Source organism: Sceloporus undulatus, chromosome 4 (genome assembly GCF_019175285.1).
Source record: "Sceloporus undulatus isolate JIND9_A2432 ecotype Alabama chromosome 4, SceUnd_v1.1, whole genome shotgun sequence".
Classification (NCBI taxonomy): domain Eukaryota; kingdom Metazoa; phylum Chordata; class Lepidosauria; order Squamata; family Phrynosomatidae; genus Sceloporus; species Sceloporus undulatus.
Genome location: NC_056525.1, coordinates 162,009,822 through 162,032,973, shown reverse-complemented (window position 1 = coordinate 162,032,973; position 23,152 = coordinate 162,009,822). Strand labels below are relative to the sequence as shown.

Genomic DNA, 23,152 nt, shown 5'->3' with positions numbered 1-23,152 from the left:
TCATTCATACCCCCCTCTTCATCCAAGCCTATCAGAGCGGCTTACCAATTCAGGAGGATCTCAGCCCCCGCCCCCAAGCCTAAGTTTAGAGGGGGCATAAGCCTCCCTGGCCACTTGTTGTGAGGTGCACGAATGTGTGGTGTTGTGTGCCTTCAAGTCACTTCTGATTTATGGTGACCGTAAGGCAAACCCATCATATGGTTTTCTTGGCAATAATTGTGTAGAGGAGGTTTGCCATTGCCTTCCCCTGAGGCTGAGAGCATGTGACTTGCCCAAGGTCACCCAGTGTGTTTCATGGCCAAGCATAAATATATGGGCCCATACAGACAGGCCAAAATAAAGCTGCCTTGGGTCAGTTTGGAGGTATGTTTTTTAAATGACACACACCTCTTAAGAGGTCAGAAGCTGTGCCAAAGCTGCACTCCAGTCCTTAGGACTAGAGCATGGCTTTGGTGAGGCTTCTGGCCTCTTAGGACGCATGCCTCATTTAAACAGCATCCCTCCAAAGTGACCCGAAGCAGCTTTATTTTGGCCTGTCTGTATGTGCTCATATGTTTTGTTAAAATACTTTTTGGATTTAAAAGCCGTTCCTGATATGTGCTTATCTTCTCCAATATAATTTAAAGTTTGGGAAGCAGTCTATATGTTTTATGACACATTTTCAAAAAAATATTTGCACAAAATAGAAAAGCAGCCTAGAAACCTTGCAGAATAAATTTACCTCTCTGCCTTATCCTCTTGACTACAGCCAGTAAGCAATTGCTGCAGTTACCCTGTTGTAAATATTTAACTGTTGCCGAGTTGCTGCACTAAATTACAGCCTTGCTTAACTTTATCTAGTGCCTTTGCTTGTGTAACTGTCACCTTGTCAGCAACAGCCACTACAGAAGAAGAAAAGCACACAAACTGTCTGCATGTGTTGCTAGTTTGTACCATTCTTTTATCGGCCTATTAATCTCATGCTAAAATCTTTTGAGTTTCTGAAGGCAGCATAATTCCCTCCTCCCTGCACACACACACTGCTTACTTTCTTGTGTCTTTGTGTGTTTTCCCACACCCATTTTTCCCCTCCAGGTTTTATTTCGACATGCTGGGCAAAAGCAATTGGGCTGGCTTTAGCAAGGTTTCATTCAATATAGAGTACACAAACAAGAAATAGAAAGAAATTTGCTGGAACATAGCAAGTTCCTAAGCAGCTTTTCTATACATTTGAAAAAAGAAAGCACAGGAGAAAAGTTAAAAATTCCTGTTGGCTCTCCTAAGAGATTTTCATTGTCTTTGCAGAGTTGCTCCCATCACTCTTCTTTCTGTTCAGGCTGGGAGAGTCATTTCTGATAAAGCCAAAATGATACTGCTTGGGTGAAGAGGGGATGTATCAGCAAGCTCAAGGGGATTCCACTGCTTGCAGGGGTTTAAAATACCCCTTGAAAAAAGAACTGTGCAGGGGATACCACAAAAATACTCAATTAGGACTGAACATGCTTAGTGCCCATCAAATACTAACTCAATGATGGAGTAGGATTGGAAAACTGAGGAATGGAATGGCTGAAATACTGAACGGGGAGCACTCCAAACTGCAACATTTTTTTTTTGCAATTCCCATAAGTCGTTCCCACTTATTTGTCTACTAAAACCAGTTTCCCAGGGTCACCCATACTCTCATGTGGCTTAGAATCAAAATGAGGAGGCTTTGCATTACACAGATAGAGCCTCAGCTAAGGCAAGGATTTTGTTTCTGTTCATTTTGGTGAAGATTTTATCAAAATTTGCACACTTCTTTGTACTGTATGCAGAAATGAAACAGCTTTAGATGTACATAAATAAATAAGTAAAATATGAGAGAAAGGAAAAAAATGGAGGCAGGAGTTAACTGTTTCATTTATTCAGGGTCCAAAAAGAAACATTAAAATGTGTGGATTTCAGCTCCTGTGTATTCGACCAACCTGGTGCTGAATTAACTTTGCCACATCTCCCCCCCCCCAAAAAAAACAAAAACAAAAATAATATCTTATCTCAAGTAAGTCGTGAGTAAACACTGAGTACAGGAAACAAGTATAACAGGGCCCTCTCCACACTAGGAATAGCTGCAGCTATTAAATTTGATTGGTCCAAATGGGAGAGAATTTTATTAAAGGCTACTTTGGAGGGTGGGGATATATATCAACATTTGCAATTTTCTTCACATCTGCGACTGAAAGAACTTGAGATATCTCAAAATTGGAATGTGGGAATAAACGGAACCAATAGATTTTCTCCATCCCTAAATTTAACTGGAGATGCTTGACCATCTGCATACCAGGATGTGAGCCATGGCACAAATTCCCCTGTCTCCTTTCTTTTCTTTCCCCCCACCTAAGCCATCAAAAGTACTGCTTTTAATGAGGGAATCCTATATGTGCCCAATGGTTGGTTTTTTAAATGAGTGGAAAGCTGGTCCTTACAGTTCCTGTTTACCAGGTTAAAAATGCACACACCCTGAGATGAAAATAATAGGTTATGTTTGTAGATATATCACTCCATTGGGCCTTCTGCACCAAGTCAAATGGAAGTTTTTTGCAGAATTTGCCTAATATGTCCTAGTTTAACTTAGCTTGTCATTTTAAATTATGGAGGTTGTCAGAGAATGACAGATTAAGGTCTCCTGACCTGATTCAGACTCAACGGAAAAATATGGCTGCCCCTGGAGAATGCTGTAGACCACTCTTGCGCTGTTCCCGTACGTAGGGTCATCGGCGTCAGTTGCTGTGACTTGAACAACAAATGTACCTGCAGTCATAAAATATAGAAAAAATATGCTGTTTGGCCAAAGGACATCATTTAAAATTGTCACTCTTCCTTCCAGCCGGATGCATGCACTCATTACCTAGAGTTTCCATTTCCAAGGGGTTTCAGGGGGAAGAGGCTAGAAATAGATTTGGGAGGCAGGTCAAGATCTACAGCAAGGTTTCTTCATTCATATAAGAATATTTGTCCTGGCTTATGTACCTTGCATAATTTACAAAAAAAATCATGTGGAAGTCTCCCTGAAATATGGAGCTGAAAATTGTTTATCCTGTTTAAAATGGCATTCCAGGGTCAAAGCAGACATACCTTGTAGAGATGTAACTCATCCTTAATGCTGCATCTGCTCTACAGAGATAATTCAGGTTGACACCATGTTAGCTGCCATGATTGAATACTATGAAATTTTGGGAATTGTAGTTTTGTGAGACATTTAGGCTCCTCTGTCAGAGAACACTAGTGCCACCACAAATGACAAATGCCAGAATTCCATAGCATTGAGCCATGATAGGTGTCAACTTGGATTATTTTAACAGTGCAGATGCAGCCTGTTTCTTCTTGAAGCAAACAATAAGTAATTTTAGCAATTTTGTGTTTCTGTCCAAGACTGCTGTTTTTTTACACAAAACCCAGCAAACGTGAACAAAAATCTCACACAATAAAAACTGTACCGAATACATACAGATACACACACACACGCCAAAAAAAAAAGGGGGTACATTTTCATCATGCAAGATTCCTGTTTATTGCCTGGAAACAATATTTTTTTGTGCAACCCCCACACTTCTCATGCAAAAAACCTTACACCTTTTTTTCTGTGCAGAATGATTTCTCAAAACACTTTGGAACATATGAAAAAATATTTGTTTTCTGCACAACAGGAAGAAAACTGGAAATTATTCTTCCTCATATTTGAGAACAGAATAATTGGATCTGCAGCTGCCAATCTAGGTGGGCTTTGAAAAGGATTGTGTGCATTAAAGGACAGGTCTACTCATGGCTATTAGCCATGCATTTAACAAATTGATCCTCCATGTACCATAGAATTATGCCAGATCTGAGTTTCAGACGCAGGGGACTTAAAGCCATGGAAAGCTATCATCCTTATGCCATTGCTTTAGAGCTTTCAAAAGTATCCTGTTGGCCACTACTGGAAAAAGAATACTATACTATAATGAAACCTCACATGATCTTACAAGGTGATATGCATATGAGGATATATCAGTAATAGCAGATGAATATTTGGTTGACATATATGATGGTAACTTACTATGATTTGCATGTAACCATGAAGGAGCTGGGAATTTGTAACAACCTTCTAATTGGTTAGGGAGAGTTTTTAAACTAGGTACAGATACAATCCTGGCAGGAGATTACAAACAACTAGCTTCTCACATGGATCCATGTGCCCTGTACTCATTATCCCTTGATATAAGATCATTTGGGTTGACTGCATCATCTCTTTATAGCAAAGGTGACCAGACTTACTTAATGTAGAAGCCCCATATGATAAACCTCAGATGCTTTAGGGCCAGAAAACATGAACAAATATTACACAAACATTGTTACTGTTACATGCACATTTTGTTACAATTTTTAAAATAATAATTAAGAAATGTATGGTGTACAAGATGTTTGTAAAAAATGACTGGAAAAAATGGCAACCTGTGATTTCGATAATTATTGAGAATATGTTATTGGAATAATTGAGTCTTATATTGTTAGAGAAGCTATGAATAATTGCATGTGTTAATAACCATCATAAGGAAAATCAGGTGTCATCTTTTTCCCCTGTTTAGTTTGTTTGTTTCGATTTCTTACTTTCTCTTCTTTTTTTGTATTTTCTTTTTTTCCCTTTTACTTTCTATTTTGGTATGTTTTAGTGTACTTTTGAAAACTGTAATAAAATATTTTTAAAAAGAAATATGTGCGCAAAATAGTACTTATTCATGTATGTAATATTTATACAACTGTTATTTTCTATTAGCTACTAAAATCACAAAGTACACATTTAGAAAGCAAATGTTTTCAGAATCCTGACTGAGTAGTATTTTAACTATATTGGGTGTATTTAATACAGTACTGAACTATGGAAGCATCAAAGAAAAATATGCAAATTTGCATTCTATTAACATTAAATGAAATTGCTGAAATAAAAATAGTCGGGGTAAAAACAGATATTTGGAATGATATTTATTTGACTTGGTAAATATCTAGTCAAAACAAGGAGAAAAATATGTAAACCAACAGTAAATCCTTGCTAATCCAAAATTTTTGTAATCTCTGACTCAAGTCTTGCATTAAAATTAGGATTTAAATTCTTAAATATATTTAGCCACCCTGAACATTAAACTTATGTTTTAATCCAGTGGGCTCTCAGCTTATACCCAGTAAATAATTATAAATCTTGATTTTTTAAATTTACATTTTATAGGAATTGTAATGCAAAAAGGAGCTCAGCCAACATGTTTTCTTGAGCCTCACATTACATGTCAAAGAGCCTCATGTAGATCCATTGTTTGGCTGTCCTTGCTCTAGAGCCTCATTGTTTCTCTCAAACTACCAAGAGGGGTTTATTCCACATGGCATGCCAATAATATAGGCCAGTGATGGTGAACCTTTTCGAGGCCAAGTGCCCAAACTGCAACCCAAAACCCACTTATTTATTGCGAAGTGCCATGTCCCTCTGGCTTTCTAGTAACAAACTCTGGCAAACTCTGTGCTGGGACGATGGCACATGTGCCCACAGAGAGGGCTCTGAGTGCCACCTCTGGCACACGTGCCATAGGTTTGCCATCACTGAATAGGCTGAATAGAACCATGCTTTACAATTTCATGAAACCTAGAAAATCCAGAAATGCCTGTAGACCATCTAGTAGAAAACCAGTCTCTGCATTGTTGACTGATCTGACACCTACCTACATCAGACATTTCTGGAACGCTAGCATTGTAAAGGTCCTTTGTAAACAGTGGCTCATTGTCATTGATATCGTGGATCTTAATGATGAACTCTGACTCTGGCTCCACTGGTCTTCCAGTCCTTTTGTTGATAGCCTGAGCGCGAAGAATGTAAACAGGTTTCTCTTCCCTGTCTAGTCTCCTTGTAGCCTGAATGTCCCCAGTGTTTTCATTGATAATGAAAAGGTCTCCTGCTCCATCTCCAGAAAGGATGTATTTAAGCGAACCATCTCCTCTGTCCTGGTCAGAGTGAAGCTGTGAGAAAATAAGAATTTGAAACAAAGGGATAAATTATTGGGAAATGATTCCGGAGGCTGCATTTCTGTCAACTATGATTCTTATTGAAGTAGTGTTCACCATCTAGAATTCCCGTGAGATTATTTACTACATTGCTCATCTCAATCCCCTCTAGACTCTTTTCCATCAGCAGCTATTTCCAATAGCCAAGTCTCATTAAGGCAAGGCAAGAATATTTTTTTTAAAGGTGACTATTATAAAAAGAGGGCTTAAGAAGCATGCACTGTGCTAGCTGTGAATGTTGAAGTCTGGCCAACTTGATTTTATTGGCTTCTAATTTGAAAGGGCAGATTAGGAGGCAGCAAGCACAGTTTGTCTTAGGTTCACACAAGATGTTAAGTTAAATGTGGATTTGCATCCACTGTGCAAATCCACATTTAACTTAAAAGTGCTGACAGCAGCAGTGGAGTGTGTCACTTAATGGAACCACATGGAGGATGAATTTCACAAATTTCTACTTTGTTATGGTCTCAATGAAAATTCACCCCAAGAACCAGTATTTCTGTTAAGAGAAAACCCACTACAGTACTTTCACTGAAAGAGAGGTTTTTGAGATATAGGTTAGAAATTCTCTCTATCTTGGATAGGCTGCATCCACACAGCAGAAATAATCCAGGTTGACACCACTTTAACTGCCATGGCTCAAAGCTATGGAATTCTGGAATTGTCGTTTTGTGAGACATTTAGCCTTCTCTGTCACAGAACTCTGGTACCACAACAAACTACAATTCCTGGAATTCCATAGCATTGAGCCATGGCAGTTAAAGTGGTGTCAACCTGGATTATTCCTGCCATGTGGATGCAGCCTTAATCTAGGAAATGGAAGTCTTACCTGTAGTGTTATTGTCCCTGAGTGGCTTTTCAAAAAAACTCAAATTAATGCCTTCAGAAAACAGAGACTGGGCGATATTACAATTCCCTTCTCGCTAGTTCAAAAATATTTTCCTGTGAAATTATCTAGACAGAAATTATCTATTTTGGATGTTTGCTGTTGGTATAATTTCATGTCTCTATTTCCTTTGTTCATATGTGCATTGTATTGACAAAGTTCTGTGATTTCCTTGGTCAGAAGAGTGTGTTGGTTTGTTAATCCCTCCTGACCAAAATGAGATGAAGCCTAAATCCTATAGTTAGTCTCAACTAGAGTAGAGCCATCAAATCATTTATATTTACATATGTGTTGACTCATCACTCAACCATACAATTAATCTACCCTAGTTGGGACTGACCAACAGAATCCAAACCATACTATTTTTTCTTTTTTGTTTGAATCTCAAGTGATCTGACTTTGTAACTTGATTTTATCAGCCGAAGCAATCTGCATATGTGTTTGAACCTTCAGCACTTACTGAGATTGTCTGCTCCCTCTTAGATGCAATCAGCAAACAGTGATTTCATTTTCTATGAAAGACTGAGGCATTTCAAATGCCCGAAGGGACAACAAGAAAGAAATTACTGCAAAGCTTGTTTTACATTGATGGCAATTAAATTACACCCATTCTTGTGATTTTCTGAAAGAAAAACTCCTGAGGATGCAAGGTTAGAAGGTTAGTTAAAAGCCTGAGCATGAGCCCTGATTTCCTGGCACTCTAGAAAATTAAGACTTTGTAAAATAGAACAAAAATGCTAAATGCAAGAAAATACACATTACATTGACCCATTTGGAAAAAATGTGCACAACAACCTTCTCTTGGTGCTATGTGGCTGTGTTGGACTGCAACCCCAACCATTTCCAACCAAAATGGACAACAGCATACTTGGAAGGTGCCAGTTTGGAGAAAGTTGTGTGTACCATATCAAAGTAATTTGCTATGCTTTTTAAAAACGAGAACAGTGGCAAAAACAAAAGCTCCATCTTCACACCCAGCTTAAAACTACACATTCATGGCTGGTGGAAATAAATAGTTATTTTTAATATATGCCAAAGTAAAAGCTGCAGATTGTCTTTGTCATTATTGCAAAGATGTATTGACAAGATCAGCACCTATCAAGGTTTAATTTTTGCATCACATTCTTCAGAAAGTGACAGTTTCCAAAGAAAAAAGTTTTGCACATTCACACACACACATTTTCTTAAAATGTCAGCTTCCTGATTCCTTACTATTTCATCATCTTTGTATACAAGACAAATTTTCAAAGAGCAGGCTGTTTCACAAATGTATGTTACATGAAGTCTCACAGGCGGGATATAAACTGCCCCTTTGGGGCGGCCTGCACCCGCCCCTTTCCCCGACAGATCAGGGCCTGAGCTGTCACAGCGGCAGCCCTGGAGGCCCCAATCCACTGCTTTTCCTGGCCTCGGGGAAGTGGCAAAATGCCCCAAGGACACCCCGACAGCAGAGGGGAAAGGGTGCTGTATCACTGGTGCAGCTGTTTAAAGGCCGCGCCAGCGATATGCGTGGTAGAAGGAGATCCAAAACAGAGCTCCTTCTGGCGCTGCTGAAAGGGCGCCACAAGCACCCTGCAGCGGTGCCAGGACGTCATATCTGCACCACGTTGTTTGGCTGCGGCATGGCTGTGATGTTGTAATGGTGGCGCCCATGTAGACAGGGTGCCGCCATTACAATGCCACACTTACGTGCTAGGGTTGCGGGGCATCTTTATACAATGGACTATTTGAAGGCTCTATGATATACTTCTATACCCAGGCACTGACTGGCTGTGGGGCTGAGCCAGGACCTGTTCCAGCTGAAATTCTGCATCTGAGGAAGAAAAGCAGTCTTACACTGGATGCAGATGCTGCTCCTTCTACTTTGGCTTCAGAAGACTACATATCCCTACAGCTGGTCATTGAATAAATGGAATAAAGCTACATTCAGGGAAGATATGGAGAAGATGGAATAGTCTCAACCTCCCTGGAGAATTAGTGTAAGTACAAAGGGAAAAACCTAAGTTCCACCAGCAGGCTTCTTGGATTTTGATTACTGACTTTTTGATCTATTATCAATAGATAATATAGTTGGCCCTTCTTATACACAGATTTTGTATACATGGATTCAAGCATCCATGGTTTGAAAATGTTCAAAAAAGAATAAATTTCAAATATCAAACGTTGATTTTCTAATTTTTATAAGGGACACCATTTTGCTATGTCATTATATTTAATGGGACTTGAACATCCATGGATTTTGTTATCCACGGGGTCTTGGAGCCAAACCCCAGCGTATAACAAGGGTCCACTGTACCAACATATTGAATAATTCTAGACAGACAACTGGTTGACTCAGACAATCTAAAAAATTCTGCTTCTGTAAACCAGGAAAAAGTGATGGCTTTGATTGCTCTCTCCATTGTGGGCTGAGTTTCAGAAAAGACTTTATTAAACCACAGTTTACCATGACATCTGAGTTGGCATGTCCATTTAACCTTCTGTCAACAAATAAAGAGTGAAGTGTATCACAATGGTGCCAAATAAGCTAAACAAAATATGGTGTCAGATTTTCTTATCTCCATCTTCATATTGTAGCTTTTCATTTCTATACCTTACAGGTATTCCGTGACCATGAGAACTGCTTGGTATTTCATCCTATCCTCTCAACACTAGTGAAAAATTGATGTTTTTGTTCTTTCAGCTTTCAGGGTCAACGCTGCCTTTACTAGAACTAGAAAATGAAAAAGCATATCCTTGAGGTGCTAAGGGTCAGAGCAGCACTACAAAGTGCTATACACTATGTGTGTGTGTGTGTGTGTGTGTGTGTATAAACAGAAATTTCTATTTTCTACTCTTACAAGGGGGAGCATAAAGAATTTTCTAAGTATCACTGTACAATCATGTGGCAATAGTACACCATTGGTTTATAAACTTTCTTTATAAACCTGATGTTTAGAAACATTTTCTTATAGTAAATGTTTCTTATAGTTCCTAACCTTTTCTCCTCCAGATTCTTTGGAATCCAGCTGCCATAATTCCAGTCTATTGGTCAAGTTGGCTGGGGCTTCTGGGATCTGCAGTCCAAAACAAGGGGAGGCACAAAAGCTGGGAACCACTATTCTAGTAAAAAGTACATTTCTGGTGACCTAGGGAAGCCATCTTCTTCTGTCTTATCTGTTCATAGATTTCATGGTAAGCAGTACTTACTGATTCTGCTTTGAGACTCATTTGACTCCAATTAAAAGTTTTCCCCAATAATTCAAGCCCTATGAATATAGCAAGTAGTAAATAAGCACTACATTGAGTAGATGATGTTTAGTAAAGCAGCTTTCTTCTTTCAAATATTATAGCACAGAATTCTAGTGGAGGGTCCTGGAACCAAACCAAACCAGTGTATAACAGAAAGAAAGAAAGGAAGTGCTTTGGCTCAAACACTAGGTCAGAAACTGACCTCCATCCTACGTCTCCTCTGCTTGGTGGAAATATCCACATGCAGGCCTAGGCTACACTGGGCCATATACTTTCCCCTCAGTTTACAGGTAAGACTCTGAGTGGCCATTCTGTGCTTCACAATGAGCAGGCATGCTTGGAGAAGCATCTGCTTATGTTCTCATGGCCAGACATGAAACGATCGCAACAGTGCTGAGACCACGGAGGACCTAGGCAGATCTTAGCACTGTTGTCATAATTTTGCATCGAGTTATGGGAATGGCTATGCAAGGCATTTTCAGGGGCTCTTCAGGAAGTTACAGAGGTGGGGGCTTTGGACACTATGGAGAGAGGAAGTACATCTGCATATGTAAGGGAATCTTAGGTGTGCAGTTTCCCTAACAGAATTCTCACCAATGACTGATAAACAAAGGGCATGTTATAGAGTTACAAATGAATTGATTTCCCCCCACTATACAAGTTGGAAAAACATAACCACTCAAGTAGAAATTCTTCCATTGTTCCATGCTGATAAATCCAGTTGGATAAAATATAGCATTTTTTGGTTTTTAAAAAGGTTCACATTTGTAAGCTATGTGCCAATGAAACTACAGAGAGAGAAATTCCTTTCTTCCATGTATAAAGATGAAACAATATCATGCAAGAAGCAAACTCTGTATGATAAGACTAAAGGTACTATGATGTTTATGACCAAATGGTTTCCTCATAAACATTGTCAAAGGTGGCCACCCAAAATATAGTATACACTGCCAGTGTAAACACTTATATCAGTTGGAAGCTGAAGAAACAAGTATGTTACCAACAGGATTCTGGCCTTGATTTCCCTACTAGACCTGGGTCTAGCACTGATCAAACTCTGGACTAAGGATGTAGCTGTCCTGGGAAACCAAGAGAGGCAGCTTTAAAACTTGTAGGACCTGCTACTGCTGACACCAAGAGAAGATGCAAGTGTTATTTCTATGAGAAATGCAATATAAGTTACATCCACTCTGTGCTCCATGTAACTTTTTTGTCTGTCTAGCTCATAGTCACAAAATGCCGTAGATATTGTGGCTACAATTCTGTGAACTCTGTTGCCCTTACAGGTAAATTCACAACTCATGATTACACTGTTACACTTCACAAATGTTCACAAATAACTTTTGGGGGGGGGGCATAGAATCATAGTTTGATCATTGTTTGCCTCTCCACCCTCCAATTGTAACTGTTTTTCTATTCAATGTTCCCCACAAACAGGACAAAGATATGTTTTACAATCCCAGCTCACAGGAAATGCTTAGAACAGATTCCAGCTTTGGATCCCACAATAAACTGTTGTTTAATAAAACCAGCTAGTATCCTGTAATGCCAGATGCACGAAGAAGGAAGGACATGGAAACACTCAATGTCCTTATCCATTTCCAGTTGAACAAACCTTGTTTTACTGGATTGAGAAAATAATCATTATTCACAGTCAGAGAGCTAGTTGAACATGTGATACCCATTCACAGGTCAGGCTATTACTCAATGGCATGACAATCAAATTAAAAGTGTATATTGTGGCCCATTCACATAGACTTATCTCCCCACCCTCCATCCGCCCCCCACCTGCAAACATCTATTTCTTTATAGCATTCAATACTTACTCAGGTCTTTTTGTAGTCACAGAAGTTCCATAACCCTGTTAGATGGGTCACTTTCCTGCTTGCCTTACAAAGTTCATGTTTGAATCATGGAGTGGCCATTGCTACTGTAACAACCCTGATCTACTAAACATAGAGAAACTTTTCAGTCTCTGCTTTAAAAAGATAAAATTTCAAAAAAGGCAGAGGAGAAAAAGCTTGGATGGTGGCCAAGTGCTTGCTCTTCCACGCTGTGAGGGGCAGAACCCTGTCACAACAAAAGGAGGCCACAGTCACCACAAGGATATTAATAAGTAATACCATCTGGTATTACTCATAGTTGTTAATGCTATTAGTATCTTGTGGAGTCTCTTGTGCGGCACAGTTATAAAGATACTGTCCGTTCACCATCTGGCTTCAGGAAAACCTTCAGCAATAACTGTTTTCTTTCCCTTCACAGTCAGACAACCATAGTCTATACATGGATACACAGATTTGGAGCAGGAATACCTTGGTTCAGATTCCTAGCAGCAAACTGGGTGACAATCTCTCTCTCTTTCTATGTAACTTTCGCTCAGCCAAACTAAACTTAAAAGGTTGATTGGGAGAATAAAAGGAAATATAATCTATATTGTTTTAGGGGCAAAACAGACAGCTCCAAAGGAGCTGTGTCATGTTGCCCCTTTGAATGCTGGATCGGGGCCGCAGCAACCATGAAAGCCGCTCTTTTTTGAGCTGGGAAAAAGCCGGCTTGGTTGTGGTGGTGGCTGCAGCTTTTCAGTGGCACGGTATGCATAAATACCACACTATGTAAATGTTGTGAAGCCATCACACATGCGATCAGCCATGTGACTTCCCGATGGCCTGGGGGAAAGCCGCAGCGCCATGGCCATGACGTCCTGGAAAGGCCAGATCGGGGCTGCAGTGTGTGGTTGCCGTGGTCCCAATCCGGTAAAGCTGGAGGTGGTTGTAGGCCACCCCTTAGGGTCAGTCTGTACAGACTCTCAGTCAGCAATGGCCTTGTTGAGTGGGAATGATGGGGGTATAGTTTGGCACATCTGGAAGATACCAAATTGGGACAGGCAGATGCATATATGGACACAGAGCATCACTTCCCTTCCATGTTTTTCCCCCATTCTAATATCAGCTAAATAATTTAGCGTAAATCCCCATAAGGGAAAAAAAGAAAAGAAAGAAAAAACATTGCAAGAATGTCGGTAAATTACCCTATGGAGCAACTGTATGTGGAGGTTTAGATTGCACTCTCTCCCTGTATTTGTTCTTGGCTCTGGCTCTCTGCTTCATATGGACTGTGCTGTTGTTGTCAAGGTTGTTCTGCCAAAGACTATTTGACCCTTTTTTCAGTGGCAGTGTGGGATGAACCTTGGCTTGTGCAATGTGTCAGCATAACAACACAAAAGAATTTCCAAAACAAAAGAGGAAAACATTCAAAAGGAATCATGCACAATTTTGCTTTGTTCCTCTTATGTAAAGAGCTAGAAATGAGATGGGCAGACCTCTTTTTAACTGTAACTCTCATAATGAACTGTAATGTTTAAAAGTTTATTCAATGAACTCAAAGTTCATTAAACACCTCAGTAGTTTATCTAACTTTCTAACTTTTCAAATTTAGATGTCTCTTCTGCCTACTTCCTCCCTTCCCACACAACAAGGTGTGTTTCCAGAAGAGGCCCAACACTGTCAATAATTAGGTACAATGGGTGCTATATTCCAAAATATATGGAGGGCAACACAATGGGTAAAAGTGCTTTAACACTTATAAGATTGGACTAGGAACAGAGAGACCCACTGAGTGGTTTTGGTCAGTTCCTCTCTTGCAGTCCAATCTACTTCACAGGATTCTTGGAAGGATCAAATGAATGGTGTTGGGAGGGCTGCACATTGCCTGGGGCTACATAGGAGAAGAACAGGATAAAAACAAAACAAACATGATGCACTTGTTCCACAGAAGGTAGTTCCTGTAGCAACAGACGTCATAGCAGTAGCATAGCAATACCAGCTGTCTTTATGCTTGGAGGGTGAATTGAGATGCCAGTGTTAGCTGCTGCCTCATCGCCATAACAGCAAGCCTCTTAGGGGCTGCAAAGTCATGGTTGATTTTAATTTGCTTTTACACAGCTCTCCCATTAATGTACTGCTCAGTTGTCCCTCCATGCATATACAAAACATGGAGAGGAGGGCAGAACCACACAGAGGTACCCAATCTGACTGAAATGTACAATTGTGCTCAAGATACACTCCTTTTCAAATGATGCAGGGATGTCAACTCAAGGACAGAGTTGGTAGCAAAGAGCACTTCTGCCCCCTACTTGTTTGGCATAGGAGTGGAGGAAGAGGTGAACAGGGCTTGTCTGAATTTCACAGTGCAAGATCATCTAACCTGTATAGAAGAAGCATTAGACAGGTTGAGGGAACTATCTCAAGTGGCCATCATTGTGGGAAACCACCCAACCAGTTGGATCATTCCCCTCTGGAAGACGAAGCTATATGTGAAACATGACCTGTTCCATACTCCTTAAACTAGCCATCTGCACTCAGTATTCCACGGAAAGCCCATCAGGGATAATGAGGGACACTGTTCCATTGCTGGTGTTGAAGTAAGTTTCAGTCCCTAGCTTCTACACATGCAATGGGGGCATCTTGTCTTTTTCCTGAAGCAGCAAAATGTCTTGGAGTGGCCTTGAAAAGAAGTTATCTTTAAAGCCTTTAGGGTTCTTCCACCGAGACAGTCTCTTTAGACTCTCAACTCTACATATTAACTGAATTGCAACCTTAATTTTTTTTTTAAAAAAAATTAAGACAAGAGAACATAATTGCATATTGTATCATATTCTTTACAGTGAATTAATTTGCTTAATTCACTGGGTTTAATGGAGGCTCCTCTGAGAAATAATTCACTCAGTAGGGATGGCAGACAGAAGATGAACTACAAATAAAAGGTTTTATGTTGCAGTAAGTACAGTTTTATGAATTTCAGTTTCATACTATTGTTAAGTTTAACCATCTAACACATTATTAATGATTATCTACCAAATAAAAATTATCCAACCATTTCTGCTCTTGATTTCTTTCTGAATGCCTGAGGCAACTGCACCTAACAATGGATTTCTAAACAGGGACATATGAAGAGCCATGCTGGATCATACCAAAGGCCTATCCAATGCGATGTCTGTCTACAAAAGCTCATGCTGCCAACTTCTTTCGTTCAGTTAGTCTCAAAGGTGCTACAAGATCTTTCTACATACTGATTCTACAGATTAACATGGCTACATCTTTGAATTCAGGCAGAGGATATAGTGATAGCCATCAACTAGGACAAATTAGACAAATTCAAGGAGAGTATGACTAGGAGCCAGCATGGCATAGTGGTTTTGAGCATTGGAAGTTTCAAATTCCTGCTTGATCAAGGACACCTATTGGGTGACCTTGGGCAAATCACACACTCTCAGCCTCAGAAAACCCAGTGATAGAGTCACCTTAGGATGGTCATAAGTTGGAAATGACATGAAGATACACAACAACAATACATTATTGTCTCTGGAGCTGTAGTCCAATGTTCAAACCACTATGCATCCTAATTGGTGGCTATCACTACAACTCACTACAACTCATTTTTATGATCATTGCACCATTGCAATAATGGAAATTGCCTCTCCTCCCCCAAAATTCCTACCTTTTAAGCAATGTAGCCCAACCAGAGGAATTTCCAAATTGCTGGAGAGCAAGGTGGTGAGTGACCATGTGTCCAGCCCTCACTTGGTAGTGAGCATGTGGAACAGGTGGCTGTGATAGGACCCTTCACATTTGAGTTTCAGAAATTTCTGAAGTTTGATTCCAAATAGACCCCAGCAGGTCAACACAGTTATGTTCTGAATCTTTTGAGATGCATCTCCTGTTTCTTCTGTAGAAAAATGATCCACAGCACAGTGAGAGATGCTCCCAGAACGAAGTCTGTTGTACAGTCACCAGACATCCAGACCCACACTGTGGAACACACCCACAGCAAGAAGACACACGTGAGAAGGAAAAAACTATACAATTTCTATAAAGAGACTCTTTTTAAAAACCCAGTAACAAATCTGTGTCCACTGCGATAAAGCTCCCTTCAATGAAAGGCTATGTTTGATATCAGCCTCTCATGGAAGAAATTCACTTCTGCTCCTCCACAGTGGGTTTTATCCCCATTCCAAAGCCATGGGACATTTTTCATCCTAATTGTGTGGAAAACAGAAGTACCCCAATGAGAAAATTTGTTCGGCAACCTTTGGTCTTTAGTGTTGTGTTGTTTGTTTGTTTATGGAACAAAAAATTGAAATGAGACATTGTCTCATACTATTATGCACATAGCAATGTCCTAGAAGGACTACATAAATGAATTTGGGGGGACTGAAATGATCCATCCTAGCGCTTGAAGTTCAAACTAGACTTAGACTGATCAATACTTCAAATACAGGATATCTTTCAAAAGAAGTGTGTAAAGTTAGACACGTGGCCATACTCAAGAATAAACACAGCCTCATGGAAGAAGTACCTTCAATACTACCTTGTATTTCTGGAAAGCAATACACATACACACTCACAAAACACTTTCAGAACTACACAATAAAACATGGCTGAGAACATTTTAGAAAAGCTCCAGAAGATGTAGTTCTCAGAAAGTTTGAAAGCTTTTGCAAAATTCTGTAAAGTTCCAGAATATTTTAGGAAGTTAAGGGAAAATGAGTACAGGTATGGAACACAGAAGACATTTTACTGTCGACATAGTATTGTTCATTTTGTCACTAACAACAAAAACAGCAAGATGAATGTTACATTCATGTGATTTCGATAATTATTAATCTCATTTTGCTTGATTATTTCTATGATGTAAAACTGACAGGCTCTTTGAAACACAATGGTAATTACTGGAAGTTAATAGAGCGCTGGAAATGAGCCATTAGATATATGTATTACCAGTTATTTGGGGAATTTTCCCACTAATAATGAATATGTTGGGGTTTAATTGGATGTGTTAAAATGTCCTTATTGTGTGTGTTCTCTTGTAAGTAGTCCTTGAAAGTCTGTAATCTGCTATGCTATAAAAAGCAATAACATTTTATATATTATCTTGATTACTTTTAATATCATTGACATCACAATCACTCACACATAGTTGAATAGGCAGAGATATAAACACCTTTCCTCCATACAGGTGTGTGTGTGTGTGTGTGTGTGAGAGAGAGAGAGAGAGAGAGAGAGAGAGAGAGAGATGATATATTGGCCAGGTAGGCCACTGATGCCAGCTGTACAAGTGATCATGAAATGATTGTTATATTTATGTCAACTGTTAAGTAGATATATAGCTTGTGACAGACACTCCCAACATTGGCTTCTCACCAAGCCAGGTTCCCTAAGCAGTCTATCATTCAATCTGTTCTGTTCATGCTGCAACAATACATAATTAAGGTAATTCCAAACCAGGTTGGGTTGATGCAGTCCTAGGCTGCATCTATACTGCACAAATAATGCAGTTTGACACTGCTTTAATAGCCATGGATCAATGCTATGGAATCCTGGGGTTTGTACTTTGTTGTGGCCTGTGACAGAGAAAGCTAAATAGTTCACAAAACTACCAATCCCAGAATTCCATAGCACTGAGCCATGGCAGTTAAAGCAGTGTCAAACTGCATTATTTCTGCAGTGCAATGCAGCCCCAGTCCACCTCTTGCCAAACCTTATCAGTGAATTGGGGTCCTGGAAAGGTACCATTCATGGCACATTTCACTTTGAGACAGTGGAGTTTTCTGGCAATAAAGTTATATATATAGAGAGAGAACAGCAGTGACCAAACAGCATGGCGGAAGAGAGGTGAGGTTTATTAGCACCCAACAGAGCTGCATCACAGCACCCTCTCCAGATATACAGAAGGGATGAGGAAACCTGTCAGTTTTGATTTCTCCTGTGTTTGATTTGTTTAAAACATGAAGTTCCTTCCGTTTGCTGACAAATTCTTCAAAAATGAACAGGAATGAAATTCTCCCGCATGTGCACTTGTGAAAGCTAACAGGTGTAGTGGTAGAAAGGACCATGTTATGTTTGATTTACATACTCCAGCACTAATCTTTTTGTTATGTTTTTGTTGTATTATTAAAATATAAATAAATAGGTGGGAAATGATACATAAAATTTGAAGGATTCATCTTATTTTGTTAATATATGCTGACCATACGTCCAAAAGGACACTTACTTGTGTGAAGCCCAAGGTGCAGGAGTATAGAGTAAAACTGCATACATTTCTACAAATACCTGTATCAAATATTTTTCTAATGGAAATTTAATGTAATGTCCTGCATTTAACCAGTGACTACCGAACACACTCTTATAAAATGCTATTTCTTGTATTTAACTGAAGTGGTTGATATCTTTCTAACAAGACATAATGGTACCTTATATATTCACTACCGACATAGTAGGATCTTGGGAAGGAGTCAGTCATGGATTGTTTCACTTTGAGATAGAGAAGGGTGCTTTCACATAACCAGTGCAAAGTGAAAAAGTGAGATGCGGGGATTAAGACTTAAACATGTAAATGTTAAGCACCCAGAGCCCTGGATACAGCTGAATTTCTCCCTTTATGTTTTTCTTAATTTCTTTCTTGTTTTTCTTTTTTAAATCAAGTTATTTCTAACTACAGTGATGAAAACCAAAAGTGGAAGATTCAGGAGCTTACATATCAGCCAACTATCTTAGAACTGCATTGATCCTGGGTGGTAACTGTCATGTTTTGCAGCATATTTGCAATAAGGATGTGATGCAGCTGTTTTCTTGTTTCCACAGTGATCAGATTTGTGATTCACCATGAACAAGATAGAGAACATACGGCAAACTGCTTCAAATACAGAATAGAAAGCAGGTGACTAGCTGTCAGATTAAAATACTAGTTTACCCATGGCAGACTGTGGCATCATTTGCACTGTTATTTTTTCAGGTAATAAGCTCATTTTGAAGTTGAGATTTATAGAATAGCAACCAGTCTGCTGCCTAGACAAGACGTAATTCACCCAGGTATATCGTGTTAAGCTTTATAGCACAAGATGCAGAAAATATTAGAGACTAGCATGTAGATGAAAGTCCAAGTGAAGCCCATATCTAGTTTGGACTTCATATTAATACAACACTTAAAAAATATTTCTCAGAGGCCTATGTAGCTGACAGCAAGACTTTCCTCCCATCCTAGCATGAAATCAATGTTTTCCCACTAATTTATGAAGTGGGATAAAGGAAGCAAGATTGATCTGAACTGCAGAGGCTCTCTACATAAGAGTGCTTTCCAGGGTAAGAGCCATATGAAAAAGAAACAACCTGAAGACTGTCTACAACAGTTTGCCAAACAGAACCGGTTATCCTAACTACGAATATAGTCATCTACAAAGTCTGTATCTGCAGATGCCCTCACTTTCTCATTTCCACATCCAGCCTTTGACCACTTCTGTCACAAGTTGGACAAGATCCATCCTTTCCCGTATTTTTTAAAAATATGGACACAAATTTGTGTGCATGTTCCAAACTTTATAATTATTTAAAGCATTTGTGTTAGAATCATAGAATCATAGAGTTGGAAGAGACCACAAGGGCCATCCAGTCCAACCCCCTGCCATGCAGGAAATCCAAATCAAAGCATCCCCGACAAATGGCCATCCAGCCTCTGTTTGAAGACCTCCAAGGAAGGAGACTCCACCACATTCTGAGGGAGTTTGTTCCACTGTCGAACAGCCCTTCGGTGTATTTAAGCAGTGTTTTGTCTGTATTTGGCCTGTGAACATTTTTGTAGGCGCATCTTTCAAATGAGCATGTTCTCCCCTCACCTAGTCCATCCACACTTGTCCATCATTATGAACATTCCAGAGTGCATACTGCATCCACCTTCTGGACAGTCTGGGATGTTCCTACTGAAACAAGTCCTTCAGGAAATTGAATTTCCACACATCTCTGCATGGCAGATCCTCCAAAAATGTTTTTGTGCAATTTAATCCTTAATATACCTAACAAAAAGCACCAGAATCCTAGATTAGCTAGTAAATTACATTTGTGTAACTAAGTAATGTCTCCTGGCCTAATCCCACACAATGAGAATGTCATTTCCACCCCACTGACCACCAGTTAGTGAGTGAGGTTGCAAAAACCAGAAGCAGGAAGCTTGTCAAAAGTTCTTGTAACAACTTTGTTTGCCTCCTCCTGGCATCCCCATCAGAGGCTGAATTGATCCTTTTTGCCTGATCTGTCAGCTGGCTCTACAGATGGGCATAACAGTAAGACTATGAAGATTTCCACACTAGCGCTTACTGTGGGGTAAGCGCTGGTAAAACGCTAGAAAAACATCAGGGAACAGCATGTGTCTAAAAGCCTGATGTATTTCCTAACTGTCAGGGAATCATCCCCTCGCCTCCAGCATCCCTGAATCATTTGGGGAGCAGCCATTTCCCATTCATGGAAACTTTGCATTAACGGAAAGTTTGTTTGTGGGTAGGGTTGCCATAATTCTGGACCTCGAAACTGGGACAAATGTAGGACAAAAGTAGGACAAAATTTTCAAATGTAGGACATATTTGTAAAAATGGAGGACACGCAAAAAAAATGATGCTTTTTTAAAAGTGTTAATATAAATGCATGTTTCTTAGGCATGATCAAAATGGAGGACATTTTGACATTGTTCCTAGACAGATGGCAGAAATGGACTTCCCTTTCTGGCCAACCTGCCTCCCCCATTCCAAACAGCACATTTGGGCATTGAAGAGGAGGAAGAGTGGAAAAGGCAGAGGAGGAGGAAGAGGAGAAGAAGGAGGAGGAAGAAAAGGAGGAAGTAGAGAGGAAGAAGAAGGGGAGGAAGAGGGGAAGAAGAGGAGGAGGAGGAAGATGAAGAAGAAGGGGAGGAAAAGGAGGAAGAAGGGGAGGAAGGAGCAGAGGAGGAAGAAGAAGAGGAGGAAAAAGATGAAGAAGAAGGGGAGGAAGAGGAGGAGGAAGAGGAGAAGAAGAAGAGGAGGAGGAAGAAGAAGAGGAAGTAGAGAGGAAGAAGAAGGGAAGGAAGAGCGGAAGAGGAGGAGGAGGAGGAGAAGAGATGGAGAAGAAGAGGAGGAGGAAGAAGAAGATGAAGAAGGGGAGGAAAAGGAGGAAGAAGGAAGAGGAAGAAGGGGAGGAAGAAAAGGAGGAGGAGAGGAGGAAGAAGAAGAGGAGGAAAAAGATGAAGAAGAAAGGAAGAGGAGGAGGAAGAAGAAGAGGAAGAAGGGGAGGAAGAAAAGGAGGAGGAGGATCCAGTATACATGTGGTGGCTCTCACCTCACCAAGTATTCTGTCTGCATCCTCAGGCTGCACAGATGGAAAGATATACAATTATACAGGAGAAGCAAGTTGGAAAAGCACATTAACTCGACATATATCAACTGGAGAATCCAAGTTTATCTGCAAAGTATGTTGCAAATTCCTCACTAAGGACTGTTGAGTGGTCTGAATTTTGTTTTATGGGGCAGAGCACAAAGGCCTCTGACCATTTAAGACCATTTAAGACAGTTGTGCTGGTTGATTCTACATATGAAATGGTGGCAGAGAAATAAGATGTCTTTTCTGCCACCCTCAACACAGAATAGGCCTTCCAATGAGCTCTAGCCCGTGTTCGGTTTGCCCTGCTCTGAGTTTTCCACCACTGACACTAGTCTCTGTCCCATTCAGTTCATCGATAAACTGAAGTATTTCCTTAAGTCTACTCAGGGGAAGGGTCAGGTCATGAGCAATCATTTCCACTGCTCATTTTCCTATACCAGAGATGAGAATTTCAACAAGATCCTCTCACATGGCAACAGGAAATTCCCCAAGAGCCACCAGGAATCCATCTGGATCCAGAGGCTCCTAGGGCAGACCATATTATTGAGCCCCCCACATCTGCAGAGGTTCTGAGTCCCAGTGAGTCTAAACTCCACCAGGTAATGATCTGTTCATGACAACTGAGCTGTAGAAAGTTCCGTTACACCCAGATCAGCATCCTGCCCAGCACAGAACACTAAGTCCAGAGTGTGCATGGGTGGCACCCCATCATGGGTGGCAACAGATACTACTTGGGACAGCCCATGTTTATCATGGAGGATATGAAGGCATGACTTGCTCCTGTCAGACTGGTCTCAGCATGGATACTGAAGTCCCCCAGCACAATGAGGAACTCTACACCAGCAATGAGACCAACTTAGCTAGCTCAGGAAAAGAGACTTTGGGGGCATCAGAGTGGATGGTACTCCAACAGAATCGCTATTCTATCCCAGCTACCCACCTTCAAAAACACACACTCAAACCTAGCAGACGTTTCGTTACAACACCTGGTGAAGGAGATGAGTTGTGATAGAGGAGTGCAACTTATCTCTTTTGCCCCAGGTATCACTTGCTGCTGTACAGAGAACCCAGATGGACAGAGCTCAGAGAGATTAACCTCCTTCAGCTTCATCTAACCAGATCTCTATAATGCAGGCCAGCTCAGACTGTTAATCTGAGATCAGGTCCTAGACCATATCTGTTTTTCCATTTACCAACCAAGCATTAAGCAAGAGGAATTTCAGCACAGTGGGTCTGTTGCTGAGGCTATCCAGGCTATTTCAAATGGTGGACAGTTTGGGGGCAGTTTGGAGCTTTTCCCTGTCTCATGGTAGCATAGCTGTTTCCTCAAACAACATCTCCATCTATCCATTACTGTACCCATACCTGCTCCCTGGCTTGCTCCAAGGAGTATTTGTGGCAATACCCCTTACCACAACATGTAGCAGACTCTCTGATGATTACAAGATTACTGCTTGTAGGGGCTTTTTACATACCGGAGTGCTGAAAAATAGAATTCGCCTGGCATTTTGAAGTGGTACAGTCTTGAATTCGATTACTGTTTTCCCCCCTAATGTATCTGGGGCAAATTAAATCAAGTGTGCAGATGGGGCTTTATTTGAAAGAGAAATTGAAGTGCTATTGTGTGTGTGTGCGTCCCACTTCTAATCACTGAGAGGCTCCAGTGCTTACCCAGGATTCAGTTTCCATAGAAAAAAGTCACTGGAGATTTGTGGCATTTATGTGATTTAAGGTCAATTTATACATATGTATAGTCTAAGCATAAGATGGGAGTTGACAGTATTAACACACTGACAGATTCCTGTTCTCCATCAGATCT

At 40.3% G+C, this 23,152-nt stretch overlaps 1 protein-coding gene across 1 annotated transcript in view; it reads right to left on the bottom strand.

The window, feature by feature from the left end:
* LOC121929338 (cadherin-6) overlaps positions 1–23,152 on the bottom strand; it is a 197,764-nt gene that overhangs the window by 47,072 nt on the left and 127,540 nt on the right. Inside the window, exons 3-4 of the mRNA XM_042464802.1 lie at positions 5,700–5,994; positions 2,647–2,766 (exon numbers count right to left, since the gene is read on the bottom strand). Coding sequence (XP_042320736.1) covers positions 2,647–2,766; positions 5,700–5,994 — 415 coding nt within the window. The remainder of the gene's footprint in view (positions 1–2,646; positions 2,767–5,699; positions 5,995–23,152) is intronic.